General features: G+C 34.5%; 1 protein-coding gene across 5 annotated transcripts in view; it reads right to left on the bottom strand.

Annotated features, from left to right (window-relative positions):
* Positions 1–676: 676 nt before the first annotated feature.
* Positions 677–21,272, bottom strand: part of SNX16 (sorting nexin 16) — a 43,541-nt gene continuing 22,945 nt past the window's right edge. For all 5 annotated transcript variants that reach the window (XM_049633221.1, XM_049633220.1, XM_049633223.1 and 2 more), the window contains 4 exons: positions 15,249–15,318; positions 4,348–4,484; positions 3,480–3,599; positions 677–2,778 (listed from right to left, as the gene is read on the bottom strand). In XM_049633221.1, coding sequence (XP_049489178.1) covers positions 2,682–2,778; positions 3,480–3,599; positions 4,348–4,484; positions 15,249–15,318 — 424 coding nt within the window. In that variant the 3' untranslated portion in view covers positions 677–2,681. The remainder of the gene's footprint in view (positions 2,779–3,479; positions 3,600–4,347; positions 4,485–15,248; positions 15,319–21,272) is intronic.

Raw genomic sequence — 21,272 nt, 5'->3', positions numbered from 1 at the left:
TATAGTAAAGATAATTCTATTATCTTTAGGAAGAAGTAAAATGTGGATAATCTATGTGGCTCTTTGAACATCTTCCAGAGGATAAAATTTAGATTCTTCTCCTTACTAGTTAGGAATACAGACTTGTTTTTAACATAATCCCCAAACTCCTCTATTCCTGTAAGTAACAAAACTCATTTCAAAACCAGACAAATTATTTGCAGACTGAAGGCCACTGTTCCCTTCTGATATCACAGATGGTTAGAGTAGACTACATACATAATTTATCTGAGGAACATGATTTTCTAAATAAATGTGCTTTAAATGTGTTATCTCAGGATAGTAGACAAATAAAATGCATTTTAAAATGCTAAGTTTTATGGTTTTACTACCTATACATGAACTTAATTTTTAGAAGCTTAAGTTAAAAGATTATCCACAAAAGTATTTTCTGCTTGAATTATGTTCAATTTTTTTATTAATATTGGTTACATATGAAGTGTACTGCACCTATTCACAAAGACTTAAAATTATCAGTAATATGAAGTATAAACTTAAAAAAATCATAAACCCATTCCATGTCTGTGAAATGCAGCAGTTAAGTATAATTAAATTTACAATAATTGTAAGGGATAGAGAGAACATTGAAATTGAAGGGGGAAAATGCTATTCAAGATCTAAACAACATAGCTACTGCTGTACTGAAAAAATAATTTATTAAATGAATATAATACTGGGAATAAAATGCATCACAAAAGTAAAAAAAAAAAAAAAAGTAAATTCTAAATATAAATAATAGTGGCTTATCAACAAGGGTTTTTCTTTACTCATCCAAAACTTTACATACAATGTTCTTAAAGGCTAGATTTTGAAAATGTATGGTTCACTTTAAAGCAGACTTGAATATAGCACTATAACATCTAAAATTCAGCAAAGATCATCTTGTTTTATTCGACTAAAAATGATATTAATTTAAATGATTGTTCTTTTTACGCCTTTTTAGGCCTAGAATATTTGAAATGAACAGATAGAATAGTTTATTACATTCTTTCTATCTCCCAAGATAGTAAACACATTTCTAGTATACTTTGTGGAATATATTTTGAGAGAAAACATACCTGCGCATTTGGAAAAAGGTTTTTTTTTTTTTTTTTTTTACAATTTTTGGTCCTTTGGTAAAAAGCAGTCCCTTTTTAGATCAAAATTTGACAATAGCCAATTGATCTTTTATCTACTTAAGTAGAATTTTAAACAACCACATTTTAATATGTACATCAAGATACCGATAAACTTTTAGATAGTGAAGAAAACAAAACTGGAGATCGTTATTCTATTTCCCTAGTAAGTTTCCCTCAGCTTTTAGAAAGCACATGCAGTTCAAAAAACCAAGTGGAATTTCAGAATGCTAGCATGATCACAGTACTTATTAACAGCAATATGCAAAGCAGTGGAAATAGAAAATAAATGAGTAACTACATATTATAAAAACGAAACAAGGCACTTTGAACAACTATAAGCAAATCTGAAATAAACACTTTTTCATAAAGCTGACTCACAGATTCTAGCAGACTGGTGTATAAAAGTGAAATAGTGAAGGCACTACATAAGTTTTTCCTAACTCCACTTACTAAAGAAATTCACCAATTAAACTTGGCACAAAAGAGTTTAATTATCATAAAGTGCATCACTTGGCTAAATATATTAAAAGGAAAATCAGCCTTAATACATTATAGCAACATATTCACATATGCAGAGATAAAAATGCAATCCCAGGAGTCAACATAGTTAGGAACTTTATAGTATATATGGCTTTTTATTTTGTGTTTTTTTTTTTTTATAACTCCCTATTTGCTTAGAATCAATATTTTCAAAAGAGTATATTTTGATTAGCAAGAAGAGGTAGTATTCTGAAAGAGGCAAACTCACTGATTCTACAGGTAGAGATTAAAGATTATGTGGAAAATCAGTACAACATATTATAATAAACTAGGACACTTATAATATTCTGATAATGAGTTAGCTTTTAAAATCAAGGCTATTTTATCACTTTAGCTATGTTATTATATGTTACTATAGCTCTTTCAAATAGTTTTCCTTTGGTATTAGAAAGTTTTCTTCTTTTTAAATAGCAATAACATTGCAACAGGCAATTTTTATTTACAGATGGCAAACATGTCAATATTTAAAACTTAATTCATCTTTACCACTGATTTAAACCACTAATGAAAATATATCATGTCAGAGATACAAAGAAGTATGTATCAACCAGATAGCAACATGCATTTAATGTCCACTTAACTGATATAATTGGCAATTTAAACACAAACACAGACACGCGCACACACACACACACACACACACACACACACACAAGCGCGCATACACACATTAGTTTGGAGCAATATATTGGCAAAAAGCCAAAATAATTTATGCACATTATTTAAGAATTTAGTTTTGATAACAGAATTCTAACTAGATTTTTTTTTGGTGTATTAAATACAAAGGTTGGATAAAAGATAGTTTAAAGCAGCAATGAATACATTTCCTATCCCAATAACTTAAAAAACTTTTCTTTATGTAAACTTTATACATGTGCAATCTTTTTGTTTTCTGTAAATGCTTCAGTCTGTCTTTTATTTTTAACTATTTCCCACTCTATTCTAAATTTGCCGAAACATAGAAATGGAAGGAACTGCTCGCAGTTAGTCGTCCTCAGCACTGTATGCCACTTCTGCTACTTCTATGTCTGATACAGAATTTTCAGGTTCACTCAAACTTAAGCATGGCTTATCATCAGCTCTGCAAAAAAGAGAAACATGTCAGTAAAGGGATTAGATACATGCTGTTTCCCTTCACTATCACCTTTCAAATTTTACCTAATGTAAAGAATATTTAAATACTAATGGGAAATATTTCATGGAAAAGAATATTTAAATATTTGATCAGAAATTTAATCATTTTTAAGTTGTTACAACACCTTTGGAGATATATTTTTAATTCTTTCAGCTCTTTCAACTATCATTTATCAATAAAATATAGTGACTTTCACCAACATAAAATTTGTTCTCATAATTACAGCTTACCTGCTACCACTAAAGTATTAATAATGACTTTGGATTTATAAGTAATAAATATTCTATGTGCTTTCAAATATACTATCTTTTTATCATTCCTGTAGGTAGGCAGGCTGGTTGCTATTACAGTATCCCACTTTTTGAATGGAAAAAGACTGAGAGAGATTAATTTGTCAAGCTTTACAAAATTAATAAATTAACTGAGTACTTAATTTAGATCTATCTTCAAAGTAAGTAATAACATTTACAGCCTGGATTCTAAACACTCATTTTTAGGCACAGCTTAGAATATCTGTAAGTCTTTCTCTGCTCAGATTTATGATACAATAACATTGGGTTCATAAAAAAATACTCTATAGAGTATTAGTGCCTAATTGCCTCTAGTTATTCAGATGATTGGGCTACAATAAACCAAATATTATTTACCTAGATTCTTCATGTAAATCATCTCTATCAACCTCAGGTGCAGAGGACTCCACCTTTGGGATATGTCCACCTTCCGTTCCACACATGAGCAGTGATTCTTCAGGTTCTAAAGACAATGTTCTAAAAGTAAATTATAGCAACAAGTTATTTTCTACAAATAAGTACTGGTTTGTTTTTGTAAATACATGTAGCTTTAGCAGTCTTCAGCTATTCTTTTTTTTTCTTTTTTCTTTTTAACATTTATTTTTGAGAGACAGAGAGAGCACGAGCGGGGGAGGGGTAGAGAGAGAAGGAGGCACCGAATCTGAAGCAGGCTTCAGGCTGTGAGCTATCAGCACAGAGCCTGATGGGAGGCTTGAACCCATGAATAGTGAGATCATGACCTGAGCCAAAGTTGGATGCTCAACTGACTGAGCCACCCAGGTGCCCCAGTTTCAGCTATTCTTAAAATGGCTAATAAAGTGCTGACTCTGGGAGTCAACAGAGAAATTAGTACTTATGATTAATGTAAAGTGATTTTAACATCAATTCAATATATGCTGACGGGAATGCAAACTACAACTTTCACATGTGAAAAATTAGTGTAAGTGCCTTGAAACAAAGATGCCACTTAAATAGGGTAAAGCGAATAATGTTTATCTTGTTGAACAACTAGAGGCTTATTTTTCTGATGTTTCCCATCCTTCAAATGTTCAGCCTCCTAAATAAATTATCAAAAGGCAACTTTTCCAACCTACAAGGAATTATACTAAGAGTCTAAGACTTTTTGAATCAGAAATTTCCTAAATCATATTAAAACACAAAGGGCATTTAGCCCAGAGTATTGAGTTGAATTAGTAAGGCCAAAAATGCAAGTATCACAATATACCTAATTCTGTTCTCTAGAGTATCTATATGAAGTTGCTTTTCATTGAGCAGTTTCTTCAATGATTCCACCTCTTTTTGTTTTTCAAGTAGTTCTTTTTGAAAACGGTAATTTGTCTCTTCTAAAGTTTCACAGAAAGCCTTGAAAACAAACAAAAAATGAAGAAAAAATTAATTACTTATGCAGTATCTCCCTCAAGAGCATTACTAAAGAGTCAAAGAACATAATCAAAATAATATGTATGCAGCCCAAACAATTTGTTCTCTTCCTGCATTTTTTTTTTTTTGGTCTTTGCTATCTTGACACTCAATCCTCACCTACCTTGTGGACTTATAATTACAAGTCCCTTTTCCTAAGAATTGTTAAGTAGTAGGCCATGGTGCTTGAAATGAGTATGTGATAACCCTCTAGTGTAGGACTGGGAAAAAATAACCAGTAACCACTGTTAAAGTTTCTACTCTCCTTCATCTATTTTTGCCTGGTCCTAGATGAATACGTTTTGAAAAATGTGGCTATTCATTTGTATTAGCTCAGCAGGTATATTATTATAACAACCTCCTCAATAGCACCTATTTATTTTTCCCCAACATTGCTTTCCTCTTGCTTCTCCTTTTACCATATTCATTCAAAACTGACATTCTACCCATCATACCCAGATGCTAAATCCTGCTGAAATAAAGATTAAAACAAATAAACAAAATCATACTACCATAAAAAATGTCATGAAAAAATGTGGGTCACTTATCTTGATGAGGCTTTCAGTGAAACTGATCAATGCTTCTAATTATTCCTAGTTGTCTATATCATTCCCTGTCTTCTCTGTGACTACTTTAAACCTTCACTCTTGGCAAGTCCACTTATGACATGTTACTATTGCTGATTCCAAACCCAGATGATCCTGATTCCTATACCAGGAAAAACCAAATCCCTGACTCCCCGATTCTCAACTACATTAGCATCCTGCGCTTGTCCTCAAGAATGTCCCTGAATGACTCAAGTCATCTTGTGTACCCTACCTCCTCTGGAAACATGCTCTATCCTATGTACCCCTACCTCCTCTGGAAGCATGCTCTATCACATACTTTCTCTTAAATTTTCAACTTTTCCCCTTCCTCTGGACCCTTCATTTACTTGATAAAGTTGACTCAAGTTGATGAAGCCTAAAAATTTCTCCATATTAAAAAAAAATTATCTCCACCGCCCACTTGATCAAGAGTCTCTCTAGCTACTAACGCAATCTCCTTCCTTTCAAAACAAAGAAGTTTTCCACAAAAAAAGTACTTCTCACTCAAATTGAGCCCCCAATTTACCTCTAAAATCACGAAATTAGAGAAGTTTTGCTCTCTTTTTCTCTACTAACCATGCCCAGGCAAAGGCTAACAATGACCTTCTAACTGGAAAATCCAAAGTACTGTTTTTATTAACTACACTGAATGTCACTCACCAGTGACTTAATTAAAAAAAAAATTAATGGAAACCTCTTTCACTGGCCTCCATAAAACTTCCTGGCTGGCCTCTTAACTTTGACAGTTACTTCTTAGTTTTCTATTTGCTCTTTACATGTGGGCATTCATTAAAGTTTTGCCCTTGGTTACATAATCTCTTGCTCTATATGCCATCCCTAGGCAATTGCACTTACTGTTAACATGTCAGCTCTCATGTTTATTCTATCTAACTTCCAATGTGGTTTGTTGTTGCTGTTGTTAATCTCCAGCCCACACCTTTCCTGAGTGCATGGACATCATTCATATACCTACTGGTCCTCTTCAGAAGAATTAGATGTACCAATGGCAAGTCAAATGGTGTTCACAAAGGAATATCTATTCTACCTCCTCATCTTCCAAGCCACCGGGCAGGCATCTTAGATCACTCCATTTCCCTACCTACTTTCTATGACCCAAGGATAACTCAGTTTTTCTACTCTCCCTTCCCCTCACCCCCCACTGCCTCATCAACACTGCTTGTATTTTTGTCATTTGTTCTCATTTCTACAGTCTTTAATTGTTAACCAAACTATACCACCAGTAAACTAATTGGTTTACCTATGTTCACTTAGGCACTCTGCTAATCTAAACTGGCTTTCTTTTTTTTCTGTTGTTTTTTAAATTTTTTTAAACGTTATTTATTTTTTGAGAGAGACACAGCGTGAGTGGGGGAAGGACAGAGAAAGAGGGAGACACAGAATCTGAAGGAGGCTCCAAGCTCCGAGGAGCCATGAGCACAGAGCCCAACGCGGGGCTCATACTCGGGAACGCAAGATCATGACCTGAGCCAAACAAAGTGAGACACTGAACCGACTGAGCCAGCCACGTGCCCCTAAGCTGGCTTTTTAAAAAACAGATCTGATAATGCTACCTCTGACTCACTACTGCCTAAATAATAAGGTCAAATATCTTACCTTGACAAATGAAGTATTATGTGACATATGCCTTTCACCCCAACTTCATAGCTTTTGCTCTATTTCCTTTTCCTGTCTTCTAGTCCTCCTCATACCCCATGTTCCACCTAACTGAATTACTTTCAGTTTCTCAAATATTTGTCTTTATATAAGTGGAAGTATATAATACCTAACATTCTGTGGCTTGCATTTTTACCTAGTGACATAAGATGAACCTTATAAACATTCCCAGATTTAAGACCTTGGGTATATTCACATTATGAAAAAACCGAATACTTTTCAACTATAATGGAAATAGAACCAGGAACACAGACAAGAAGAAAAAAAATGAACCACACATAACTTCCATTGATCACAGCACGGGGGGTGACTAAACAAAATAAGGCCTCTGGCTATAAAATACCTAGCTAAAAACCCAACTTTTAAAATAGCTATGTGGGCAAGAAACAGAGGTAAGTCTCAGGGAACAAAAATCAAGAGAAATGAAAACAAGTGCCACGAGCACCGACACTATGTCTTTGGATAGTGGGAGGAGGGTTGAAGAGAGGTTATTTTTTGGTCATTTTGAACCTTAAACACCAAGATGGGACAAGAGATGAGGAGTCAGGCACATTTTAAGGGCTAGTGACCAAAAAATGAGACACTCAGGAATAAAACAAGGACTTTAAAAATCTAAGTCATTAATAAAAATCACTCATCAAAATAGGAATGCATCAAGGAAGACTGTTTGTCTCATCTTGGCTTTTAGGTGGGAGAGCTAAAGTCTTCTGGAAGAATCTACAACCATGAGCTAATAATGCCTCATGTGGATTTTGCACTGAATTTATAACTATCACAATTAGCCAGAAACACCCAAGCTTAGAAATCAGCATAAAAAATGGTCCAGGATCAACAATACTCAAGGTATCTCAGCAGAAGCAAACAAATTTCCATGGAAGAATATACCCTCAACTTTGGCTGTTAAGGTTTCCTGTAGACAAACTTCTAATCAAAGTAAATTTATAATCCAAAATTACAAAACACACTAGGAAATCATCCAACATAAAAGAAAGTGAACAGACCCCAAAAACAGAAAAATTAGGATTCCATAAATTTCAGATAGCATATTACTAAAGACCATAAAATATGAACAAGTATAATGACTTGAAAATATTTTTTATTTTATTTTTTATTTTTTTTTAATGTTAATTATTGAAAGACAGAGAGAGTCAGAGTGTGAGCAGGGGAGGGGCAGAGGGAGAGGGAGACACAGAATCTGAAACAGGCTCCAGGCTCTGAGCTGTCAGCACTGAGCCCGACGCGGGGCTCGAACTCACAAACCGCGAGATCATGACCTGAGCCGAAGTTCGACGCTTAACCAACTGAGCCACCCAGGCACCCTGAAAATATTTTTTAAAAGCCACTATCAAAAAAACATCAGGTATAACTGAGACAAAACAAACAGAATGTCAAGACATGAGAAATATAGTCAATATTATTAAAATCTTAATGGAAGTATCAAACAGTAGTATAATCCTGTCTGAAGACAATACAATAAACTGGGAGGGAGAACAAAGAAAATTGCAGAATTTATAAATTGAAGAATAAAGACAGATGGAGATAGAGAACATGAAGGAAAGGTTAAGACAGATGGAAAAGGAAAAAAAAAAGAAACTGACACACACATTTATACATAGAGTTCCTAAAAAAGAGAACAGAGAGAATAAGAAGAAGCAACACTTCGTGGGAAAACAGCAGAAAATTTTCACAACTGATTAAATACTAGCACTTTCAGATTTGGGAAGAATAATGCATCCCAAGGAAGCCAAAAATAGAAACCACCCACACACAAGATAGTAAAATTGCAAATGCCAAAATCATTTAGATCATTTAGATCTTTAGAGAAGATCTCTAAAATACTAGGAAAGAAAAAGTTTACTCTAAAGGGACAACAATGAACTGAGAATAGATGGTTCACAGCAACGGTCTACAGCAGAGGCAGTGGAAAAGACCTCGAAGCACCAAGAAAAATGATATCAAGGTAGAATTCTAGGCCCAGTTATATCATACTTCAAGAATAAGAGCAAGATTTTAAAAATTTCAGACATTAAATACCTATCCATTACCAACACACATTCACTAAAAGAGAACTATTAAATGACGTATTTCAAGGAGCAGTTAACTGAGCCCCAGTGGAAAGAGTGAGGTGAAAGAACTTGGAATGGTGAGCAAAGAAAGTGGCAGGTAAATCAAAGGAAGCACTGGCTCACTTTGGGAAGGCTGGAAACAACCTGGTTCTAAATTATCTGATGAGAACAACATATGACCATTAAATAAAAGACAGTGAATACAGAGCTTAGAAGCCAAGAATAGAGGAAAAAAGGGAAGAAAGAAAACACATTACGTATATAAAGGGAAGGGAAGGAGAAGCAGGGTAAATAAAAAGCACAAAATAAAATGAGAGAAATAAATACAAGTATATTGGTAATTACTGGACATATTATAACATAAATTCACCAAATGACATATTTTTCTGTTTACATCAAAACCCAAAAATCTACCTCTATGATGCTGACAAGAAACACACTTTAAATACAAAGATAGAAAAATACTTATAAGGCAACAGGCAAATCTGCTCTTTCTTCCCCACAAAAGGTATAGTTCTATGAATATCAGAGCAATGCATTTCAAGTGGAAAACATCAGGCACAAAAACAGTCACTATCTAATAATAAAAGGAATGATTCACTAGGGATATTTCAACTACAGAATTCTAAAGAAAAAAATTAACAACAAATCATAATGAGGGAATTAAGTATACTACTTTTGGTAATTAAGATGTTAAGATATTTTTAAAAATCATGAGAAAACAGCCTTACATCAATGTAGTTTAAAATCTGTACAAATTGGCAATCTTCTAAAAAAATACATCAAACTTGATCCCTAAAGAAACAGTCAAATAAACTCTACTCATTAAAGAAACGTAATCAGTTGTTGAAAATCTATGCATAAAACTATTGAACAAACCAAAGAAAATATCAGACTCAGGTTGTTTAATAGGTGAGTTCTAATGAATACTCAGGGAACCAACAATACTAATCTTACTCAAATGATTCTGGAGAAAAGAAAAAGAGACTATTCCTCAACCTATGTAAGACCTGTATAATCCTGGTGCCAGATCCAACAACAATAACAGGGAAGAAAATTATACTGCAAAAACTCTAAATAAAATCATTACGATCCAAATCCAGCAATTAAAAAAAAATGCTGAATGAGTTAATTTCATAAATGAATAATGTTTTAGCATTTAAGAATCTGAGAATGTGATTTACCACACTAACAGATTAAAAAAAACCCCATATGATTATCTTGAAAGATGTAAGCAAAAGCATTAATAACATACACATACCACAACCTTTCAACAAACTAGGAATAGAACTTCCTTAGCCTAAAAACACAGACAAACAAACATAACCCACAATTACCAACAGCTTGTAGGACACACCATATGTAACTAATGGTGAAATACAAAATCATTTCCTTTAAAGTTAGGAAGAGAGGAAAAGGATGCTCACCATAAATGCTCCTATTTAACTCCAAAGTTTCTACTTAGCACACAAAAAATATGAAAATGAAATGAAAGGTATTAAGGATTAAAAAAGAAAAAACATAGCTGTTAATATTTCAGAGGATGTGATTACGTATATAGAAATCTAAAAGGATCTACAAACTAATGAGAGATTTCATCAAAGATGTAACATAAAATATATAGAAAATAATAACAGTAACAAATTAGAATATAAGAAAAATACCAATTATGATAAGAAAATCCATAAAGAATTCTATAGCTTTCCCTACAAGTTTAAGGAAAAAAAAAATCACCTTCATTAAAGACTTTTAAGCAAAGATCTATTGATAGAAAGATTCAATTCTGTAATGACTCTGATCTTCAAAATTTATCAGTAAATTTATTATAATTCAAAACAAAATACCACCAGGATCTTTCATAAAACTCACAAGTTGATTTTAAATTTCATATGGGAAAACAAATAGTCAATTTTGAAGAACAAGGAAGGGAAACCTTGCCTTGCCAGATACAAAGATTATAAAGCCATAATAATTAATTAACACAGTACAGACTTAATAAAGAGATAGAATAATAATAATAGTAATAAAAGAAAATAGAAACTCTGGAATTGGAAAAGCACAATACCCAAAGTGAAAAATTAACAAAAGGGGCTCAATAGCAGATTGGAAATGATACAAAAATGAGTCCGTGAGCTAGAAGATAGACCAATAGAAATTATTTAATCTCAAGAGCTGAGGGAAAATGATTGGGGAAAAAACCAAAAAACGAAAGACATAACAAAAAAAACCAAACCAGTATCCAGAAACATGTAGTACAATATGAAGTATACAAACGTGGGTAATGGTAATGCCAGAAGGAGAAGGGCAAAAGAACAAGACTGAAAAATTAGTTGAAGAAATAATGGCCAACAATTTCATAAATGTTACATAAAGCATTAATTTGCCAAATCCAAGAAGCTCAATGAAGCCAAATTAGGATAAACACCTTGACACATCATAATCAAACTGCTGAAAGTCAAGGGGCACTTGGGTGGCTCAGTCGGTTAAGCATCTGACTCTTGATTTTGGTTCAGGTCATGATCTCATGGTTCATGGGATCAAGCCCTACATCGGACACTGAGCTGACAGCGTGGAGCCTGCTTGAGATTCTCTCTCTCCCTCTCTCTCTCTCTCTCTTTGCCCCTCCGTCCCAGCTCACACGTGCACGGTCTCTCTCAAAATAAATAAATGTTAATAAAAAAAAGGAAAGTAAAAAAAAAAAAGTCTTGAAAATAGCAAGGGTGGAATAGCTCATCATGTTCACAGGAACAATGTAATTAAAGGTTGACTTTTCATCAGAAATGATGGAGGTCAGAAGACAGGAATGACACAAAGTACCGAAAGAAAAAAACCTGTCAATAAAACCATCCTTCAAAAATGAGCTTTCCCAGATAAACAGAGACTGAGAATTTGTTGCCCTCAGACCTGCCTTACAAAAAATATTAAAGGAAGATGTTGAAGCTGAAAGAATGTAATGCCCAATGATAACATCAATTCACAGGAAGGAATCAAGAGGGCTGTTAATAGTAAATAAATAGATAAATATAAGAGTTTATAACATATTTTTCCCATTTCCTAATTTCTTTATAAGAGAAAAGACTATACATAGAAGTAATTATTACACTGTATTATTGGGGTTATAACATAGATTTAAAATATGTAATAATAGGGGTGTCTGACTGGCTCAGGAACATGAGTTTGAGCCCCAAATTGGGCCTAGAGCTTACTTTAAAAAATATGTAATAACAGCAATACAAAGGAGGGGGGGGAAAGATATATGGACATCAAGTTTATAATTTACTGGAATTACGTATTACTCTGAAGTGGACTGTGTTAAGATGCATACTATAATGCATACTACAGAAACCACTGAAAAATAAAAAACATAAAAATTTCTACAGAGGAATCAAACTGGCATACTAAAAATACTTCTTTTGCACAAGAGTAAGCAGTAAAGGAGAAAGAGGACCAAAAGAGATGAGACAGATAGAAAATAAATTGCAAAATGGCAGATGTAAAGGGTAAAGATGTCAGACTAAAGAAAAGACCAAGACATAACTACATGCTATATACAAGAAATAGAACCTAAGGCTGAAAGACACAAACTGAAAGCAAAAAGATGGAAAGACATATACTAGGCAAACAGTAACCATAAGAGAGCTGTAATAAATAAGACTGTGTGGTACTAGCACAAGGATAGGTACCTAGACCAATGGAAGAGTATGAAGATCCCAGAAACAAACCCATTCTTTTATGTTTACTTGACTTTTGATAAAGGTGCCAACTCAATAAAGGTACAGACACAATTAGATATCGGTAGGAACTTAAGACCTTTACCTCAGACCTTGTTAAAAAAATATCAGGTCAGGATGGATTACAGGCCTACGTGTAAGAACTAAAACTATAAAACTCCTAGAAAAAAAGGGAGAAAACTTTTGTGACCCTGTATAAGGTAAAGAATTTTTTATTTTTTTTTGTTTTTTAAGTAGGTCCATACCCAACGTGAGGCTTGAACCACAACCCTGACATCAAGAGTCAGATGCTCTACTGACTGAGCCAGCCAGATGCTACTGGGGAAAGAGTTCTAAATGACACAACACTAAAAGCATGAGCCATTTAAAAAAAGTGATAAAATGGGGGCACCTGGGAGGCTCAGTAGGTTAAGCATCTGACTTCAGCTCAGGTCATGGTCTCACGGTTTGGAGTTTGAGCCCCATGTCAGACTCTGTGCTGACAGCTCAGAGCCTGGAGCTTGCTTCAGATTCTGTGTCTCCCTCTCTCTCTGCCCCTCCCTCGTTTGCGCTCTGCCTCTCTCTCTTTCAAAAATAAACATTAAAAAAATTAAAAAAATAAAAATAAAAGTGATAAAATGAACTTCATTAAAATGAAAAACATTAGTACTTTAAAAGGCACCATTAAGAAGATGAATACAGATCAGGAGAAAATATAGGAAAATCAGATATCTGATAAAGGACTTATATCCAAAATAAAGAACACTTATAACTCAATAAGACAAACAACCAAACTTGGAAAAAAATGGGCAAAAGACGTAAATAGACAATTCATCAAAGAAAACATAGGAATGGCTAAAAAACACATGAAGAAGTGATCAATATATTAAAAAAGTGACCAACATGTCATTATGGAAATGTGAATTAAAACTATAGTGAAATACCACACTACACACTCACAAGAATGGAGACACTCCAAAAGACAGATAAATCAAATATTTATAAGGACATGGATAAACTGGAGTTCTCATATACTAGTGGTGGGAATGTCAAATGGTATAGCTACTTTAGAAAACCGTGAGTTTCTTTAAAAAGTTAAACTTTATTTGCCATATAAGCAAACCTTCCACCTCTAGGGATCAATCCAAGAGAAATGGAAACAAATGTGCACACAAAGCCTCTATGAGATTGTTCACAGCACCATTATTCAAAATAGCACAAAACTGGGGGCGCCTGGGTGGCTCAGTCGGTTGAGCGACCGACTTCAGCTCAGGTCATGATCTCACAGTCCATGAGTTCGAGCCCCGCGTCGGGCTCTGTGCTGATAGCTCAGAGCCTGGAGCCTGCTTCAGATTCTGTGTCTCCTTCTCTCTCTGACCCTCCCTCGTTCATGCTCTCTCTCTGTCTCAAAAATAAATAAACATTAAAAAAAAAATTAAAAAAAAAAAAATAGCACAAAACTGGAAACTACTTAAATGTCCCAAAACTGGTCACTGGATAAACAAATGTGGTATGTGCATACAATGGAAAATCATTCAGCAATAACAAGTAATGAAATATTCACAGAGGCTATATCATAGTTGACCCTCAAAAACACGACACTAGTGAAAGAAAGTAGATGTAAAGATTATACTATATGTTATGCATACTGTATTTGTAAAAGATTATGTACATTGAATACTGATCTCACACACACACACACACACACACACACACACACACACACACACACACTATGACTCTATTCACATAAAAAATATCCAGAACAGGTAAAGTTGTAGAAACTGAAATCAGATCACTAGTTGTCTGGAGCTGGGAGTATGGACTGATTGCAAAATGGCTTGTAGGGAATTTTTGTCAAAAAGATGGGAATTTCTGAAATTGGATATGGAGATGGTGGCATACTTCTATAAATGTACTAAAAATTATTAAATTGTACATTTACAATGGAATAGCAAATAGTTAATTTTATGGGTGAAACTTTTACCTCAATAAAGCTGTTTCCAAAAAGCTATGGCATTCACTCTAATATAAAGAACAGACTCAGTTTAACCAAAAAACATTACAAATCTACCAATTAAATCTGTTCCATTTAAGTGCCATTGAACAGTTGGGGAAAAAAACTTGCATAATATCCTTCCTAATCTATTATTACCAAATCTGTTTTGTGTATCTGGCCAATTGCTTCAAGAAATAGGCCGCTAACACATGAATTAAAGTAATTTGAGTAGCATCAAGTTTGAGTTGAATTGACAACAGAGAATAACTTCTACTTCTGAAGGTAAGTTTTAATTGATTTTAGTTGTAGGTTCTTTATTTTTGATATTTAGAAGCTTGGCATACAAATAGTACTTTTAAATGTAGTAAAATAAATTTCTGGATGATTTTCTTTTCTTTTGAAATAGTAAAAATAAGGAGAAAAATGCAACGTTTAATTTTAGAGCTTCATTGATGGCATGGCATGTATGAATTTTTATTTTTTCACTGAACTAGTTCATGTATTTCAATGAAAGAAACCTTTGACTCAAACATTAAAAGCTTTCTGTGTTAAAACTACAAAGGTCTGAAATTATAATATTTTGCTATTTGCTATTCCATTCAAGAAACAATGTGGTTATTGTACTGTATTATTTGTTCCTCTTTCCATGTGATATGTAATACACCACTTACCCTGCTTTCTTCTAGGCTATCAAATGGACCTGGTGGATCATCCAGACAAAGAAATTCTCTCACTGCGAGGCTTTTCAAAGGGGAAAAAAAAATAAGCTGGGGTACAAATAAGTTTACAAAAGAGAGCAAAAAGCAAGTGTTACTTTGAAGCCATTACAGTGTTTTAAACAAATCGGTTTTGCGTATATACTAAAAGCAGCAAGTTGGTTTATGTGTTTTTACATAAACAACCAAATACAAATATAAAATCTATAAAAGATACAAAGACTTTAAGTCATTTTCTAAGATCTTATGAAGATAGAGATTATGAATTCATGCTATATAAAAACTGCAAGACATAAAATATAAGTCAAAATAATGGTATAAGAGACCAACCTAAATGATGAATAGAAACAGTATTACTTCCAAAACAATATCAATTTAAAGTAGTCTAAAAATGTCATGATCTTGTTATGAAGCAATACCATTTCTAATTTATACTTTGTTTCTTCCTCAGGAGATGCTTCTAAAGCAACTAAAAAGTATTTACTCTAAAACAAGTTAAAGATTTTTGTTGCAATCATGTTTACTACACTAATTTAGTTAAATATTTTCCCTAAAGAGTTTAAGAGAAAAAAATTCTGAACTCATTTTTGAATTACCATAAATTTCAAAATAATGAAATACAGTTGACCCTTCAATCATACAGGGGTTAAGGGTGCTGACTCCCTGTGCAGATGAAAATCTGCATGTATCTTTTGACTCTCCAAAAACTTAACTACTAATAGCCTACTGTTGACTGGAAGCTTTACCAATAACATAAATGGTCAATTGACACATACATTGTATATTATATACTATATTTTTACAATAAAGCTAGAGAAAGGAAAATATTAAGAAAATCATAAGGAAAATACATTTATAGTACTATGCTGTAAAGAATCTGCATATAAGAGGATCTATGTAGTTCAAACCCGTGTTGCTCAAGAGGCAACTGTAATATGGAAAATATGATTTTTTGATGTGCTGCATAAAGGAGATGTCAGGAGATGTCACCCATATACTGAGAAGGGAATGGAATGCTGGGGTTCATGCAGGTGAGACAGGTTGATGACAGGGGATGGTCATGAAGAGCTAAATGGAACAGTGAAAGCTTTCCAAAAGAAAAAGCAATATGAATTAATATAAAGAAGTGGCGTTAAGAAAATGATCCAGAAGACTCCAAAGAGGAGTAAATTTGTGGAGTATAAAATCTTGACAATATAGGTAGTAAAGGACACACATTCAGGGAAACTGAGAAAAAAAGCTGAGTACTCATAATCATGAAATCATACAGATGGAAAGGATCTTAAATGTGATCTAGTTGCTTTCTAAAAGATGTGATCCATAGTATGCTTTCTATCCTTTACATGTGTTCAGCCAGGAGTATACCTAAACACCTCCAGGTTTAGAGACCATTCCACCTCTTAGAATAAACCATCTTATTCTTGAAAAATACTGAAAATTAGAGAATTATTTTTTTTCCCCTGAGCTGGGGTTTTACTCCCTGCAGCTTCTATTCAATGAATCTCAGTTGTGCTTTTGAGCCATTCGGGGTAAATCTAAGTCCTCTTTCACATGATAACCCTAAAAGAATGTAAAAAATGTTATCTTTCCTCTAACCTTGTATTTTTCCAAAATAATACTAATACACTAATATCTTCTTTTCTTTTAACCTGTACACAATTTATTGAGTACTTAAAGCCTATATGGTCTCTGCATTCATGGAGGCAACATTTTTTTCTCCATTTTACTGAGGTATAACTGACAACTAACTGTATATATTTAAGGTGGACAACTCGATTTAAGTACACATTGTGAATTGCGAACTACAATCAAGCTAATTAACATACCCATCATGCCACATGGTTATCATTCCTAATACTTTCAAAGTACATTGCACACACAGGGCTCTCTCATACTCTGTTTTGTTTAATTTTCACAATAATCATTTGAGGTGAGGACAGGCATTGCATTTCCATTTTATAAATGATACCAAAGTTCAAAGAGTTAAAATGACTCATACAAGGTCACAAGACCTTAAATCTGTCTTCTGAGTGAATATATGTGCTTTTTTCTACACTTAAATTCTTTCCTATTATGTTTTGGTTCATTTGGATTCTTTCCCCTTGCTGGTCACTTCTCTCAGACCGCATTCAATTTGTCTGTCATCCTTTAACCAAGGCCTCTAGAATATTGCAGTTGGTCTAACAGAAAAGAGAATAGGACCACTATAGATTCTTTTGGTTTAGATATTATACTTCTATCCACCTATTATTTATATTAGAGAACCAACTATTAGGCAAAAATGAGCCACAGGAAATAAGTTGATCTTGGGACTGAGAGGTCAAAAGTCTGGATGAAACCCTGAGAATAGCCTTTAAGACTGATAAGGAAAGTGCACATAAGTTTATAGAAGGGTCTTTTTTCTTTTTAATGCTTTAAGTATATGATAACCCAATGTGAGACATTGTTTTCTTATAGGCTTATAGCCAGATTTTCTCATTCTTTAGTAACATTACAAATTAATTACTGAAATGCTGCTGCTAGGAAAGAAAAAGTAGGTAAGGGAATATATGTATCTCTTTTTATACCTTTGGTTTATAGTAGAAATTTAGCCCAAGATCAACAGTGATGTTGACAATGTACCCAGCTGTAGAAATCTTTTTTGGAGTGGCTATTCTATTTCATTCTCCTTCCCTAAACATCTTTATGATCTATAGTACATCCCCATGACTTATTTTATAACTGAAAATTTGTACCTCTTAATCCCCTTCACCTAATGTACAGCATAGGGAATATGGTCAGTAACAATGCAGTAACTTTGTAGCGACAGATGGTAGCTAGACTTATTGTGGGAATCATTTAACAATGTATAAAAATACTGAATCACAATGATATACACCTGAAACTAATGGGATATTGTATGTCCATTCATACAGTTCAGTAAAAAGAGAAAAATCTTTATGATCTCTAGCTCTCTAGAGTTCTACTCAAACGAAATCCAATGGATCCCCTAAGTTATTTCTCAGTGTAGTTCAAGGTTATAGTCTATGCCCTACTTTCTTTAATCTGTAGCAGAAAAATGAAATTTAAAACTGGCTTTACGACTCTGATTTATAAAATACTTTTTCAGTTGTTCACTACAATTCTTCTGTTTCAATGGGACTCAGGTGTTGGAGAAGGAGTCAATATGCTCAAACACTATTGCATGGACGAGGGACACACAAGAATCTCTGGGAGATGGTAGTATTTGGGAAAACAATTCTTCTCAGGCATTCAGATACCTTTTTCTTTTCCCTCTGGAAAAGGAAACCCTTACCCCTGCTTGAGAATCACTGACTAGAGAACTTTATTTAGATTTGATAAATAGTTGACTGCCTATGTGTGTCATGGTTCTGCTCAGCGATTTCCTACATGTTATAAACCAAGATTTGTTTTTTGTATAATTTTTATTTTATTACTTTGTTTTTTTAGAAAGAGAGACAGAGAACGTATTCAAGCTGGGGAGAGGGGCAGACAGAAAGACAGAAAGAGAAAAAGAGAGCAAGAGAGCGAATCACATGAGGCTTGATTCCATGACCCTGGGATCACGACCTAATCCGAAATCAAGAGTTGGGATGCTCAACCGAAATAAGTTGATCTTGGGACTGAGAGGTCAAAAGTCTCAGTGAGCCACCCAGAGTGGCTCTAAGCCACCTGAGCCACCCACTGAGCCACCCAGGCACCCCATCAATGTATGATTTGTGAATGAATCAAATGAATTCAAATAAAACATAAATATCCAAGAGTCTATATTATTACATGCTTATAAATAAAATAGAAGTCAGTTTTCAAGGAAAAAATTTTACTTTTTCCCCCCCTTGTTCACTGACTGATAGGTTCAATACAGCTCCCAATCTGTATTCAATCTTTACTACTTTTGCTTCCATTTGGCCATGATAATAAAGGTAGGTCAAACATTAGGATAAAAGAGAAACCTATTTGGGGGTGCCTGGGTGGCTCAGCCAGTTAACTGTCTGATCTCAGATCAGGTCATGATCTCACAGTTAGTGAGTTTGAGCCCCGCACTGGCGCAGTGCAGAGCCTGCTTGCGTTTCTCTTTCTCTCCCTCTCTCTCTGCTCCTCTCCCACTTGTGCTCTCTCTCTCTCTCAAATAAATAAAAGAGAGAGATAAATCTATTTGACTAAGAAAAATGCAACAATCTGGAATTAAAAGCTAAAGAAAGACTCTGTACAGGAGCGCCTGGGTGGCTCAGTGGGTTAAGCGTCCAACTTCAGCTCAGGTCATAATCTCACAGTTTGTGAGTTTGAGCCCTGTGTCGGGCTCTGTGAGGACAGCTCAGAGCCTGGAGCCTGCTTCAGATTCTGTCTCCCTCTTTCTCTGCCCCTCCCCTGCTCACTCTCTGTCTCCCAATAATCAATAAACGTTAAAAAAATAAAAATTAAAAAAAAAAGACTCTGTACCTTTCTATTCCCTTTATTATCTAGAATAGCTTTCAGGTATGTTTGGGAAAACTCTATTTTATTTTTTTAAAATATCCATTTATATATTTTGAGAGAGAGAGCACTCGAGTGGGGGAGAGGCAGAGAAAGAGGAAGAAAGAGAATCCCAAGCAGGTTCCGTGCTGTCAGTGCAGAACTCAATCTCCTTTGTGAGATCATGACCTGAGCTGAAATCAAGAGTTGGATGCTTGTGAATGAGCCAACCATGCACCTGGGGAAACCCTATTTTAAAATTGAGATCAGATGTTGACTTAACATGAAGATACAGAGACCACAGACAGTATCCCTCAGCATTTTTTATTAGAGCAAATTTGCCCTATAACTTGATCTCTTCCTCCGATACTCTAAAAAAAGCTTTAAGAGTTTTACTGAATTTTCAAACTTATAAAAAAATTATTTCATTGGCTGACCTTTCATCTTCTATTTACTATTATATTTTACGTTCTTTCATAGTTATGTATCTGTTTACACTTCACAATTTTTTAAAAAAACTAGTAATTTAATAGCTAAATGTGCCATTTATCTCAAGATGTATATTTTATTTAAAATTTTTTTCAATGTTTATTTTTAAGAGACAGAGACAGAGCGCAAGTGGGGGGAGGGGCAGAGAGAGAGGGAGACACAGAATCCGAAGCAGGCTCCAGGCTCTGAACTGTCAGCACAGAGCCCGACACGGGGCTGGAACTCCTGAACCATGAGATCATGACCTGAGCTGAAATTGGATGCTTAACTGACTGAGCCACCAGGCCCCCCTCAAAATGTGTATTTTAAAAGGAAAAAAAACCCTTAAAACTAATGCCTACAATTCACTAAAAGGTCAATCGAGAACCAAGTGAAAAATGTACTAAAAATACTAAATACCAATTCTGCCAAAATCAAATTAAGCACATAAAGTCATTGAATGAAAACATTACTGAGGGATTTGGGATAGAAATGTTCAATCAGTTAGTATTTCTCTTCAGTGTTCTCTACCGGCTAAAAGACAGTAACAGAAACTAGATGTTAAATACAACCTGAAGGATAAGGACTCAGGAATCAAGGCTGGTGATAGTGAGGGTCATACTGGAGGAGATGGGCTGACTTGGTGTGAGGTTGAAGGGTTCACGTTTACATCCCTATGATAGATGTGAAGGCCCGGCAGCGGAGGTCTAGTTTAGACCTTGCTGCTCTCTTGCCTAGTTACTAGCCCAGGTGTGTTCCTATGTTCAGTTTTATACCCTCTAATCTAGAGTACTTAAGTGTTTTAGGTAAAACCCAGCTGAAAACCCATCTATGCTTCCTCTGGCAAGATGGAACAAAGCCAAGATCTTAGTGTTGGCATGAAACATCTGCCTGCATTCCAATTCTGTCTTTCCTGACACTTCAAAGATGGTACACCTCATGTCTATTTCATGCCTCCATGCCTTTAGTCATGTTTGCTGCTATTAGCCTGGCCCATCCTTCCCACCTTTCCCTGGCTAACTCATATTTATTCTTCATGACTCGGCTCATCTGTTATCT

The sequence above is a fragment of the Panthera uncia genome, chromosome F2, assembly GCF_023721935.1.
Source record: "Panthera uncia isolate 11264 chromosome F2, Puncia_PCG_1.0, whole genome shotgun sequence".
Taxonomy (NCBI): domain Eukaryota; kingdom Metazoa; phylum Chordata; class Mammalia; order Carnivora; family Felidae; genus Panthera; species Panthera uncia.
The sequence above is the reverse complement of the archived record's forward strand: the minus strand, read 5'-3'. Positions and strand labels throughout refer to the sequence as shown.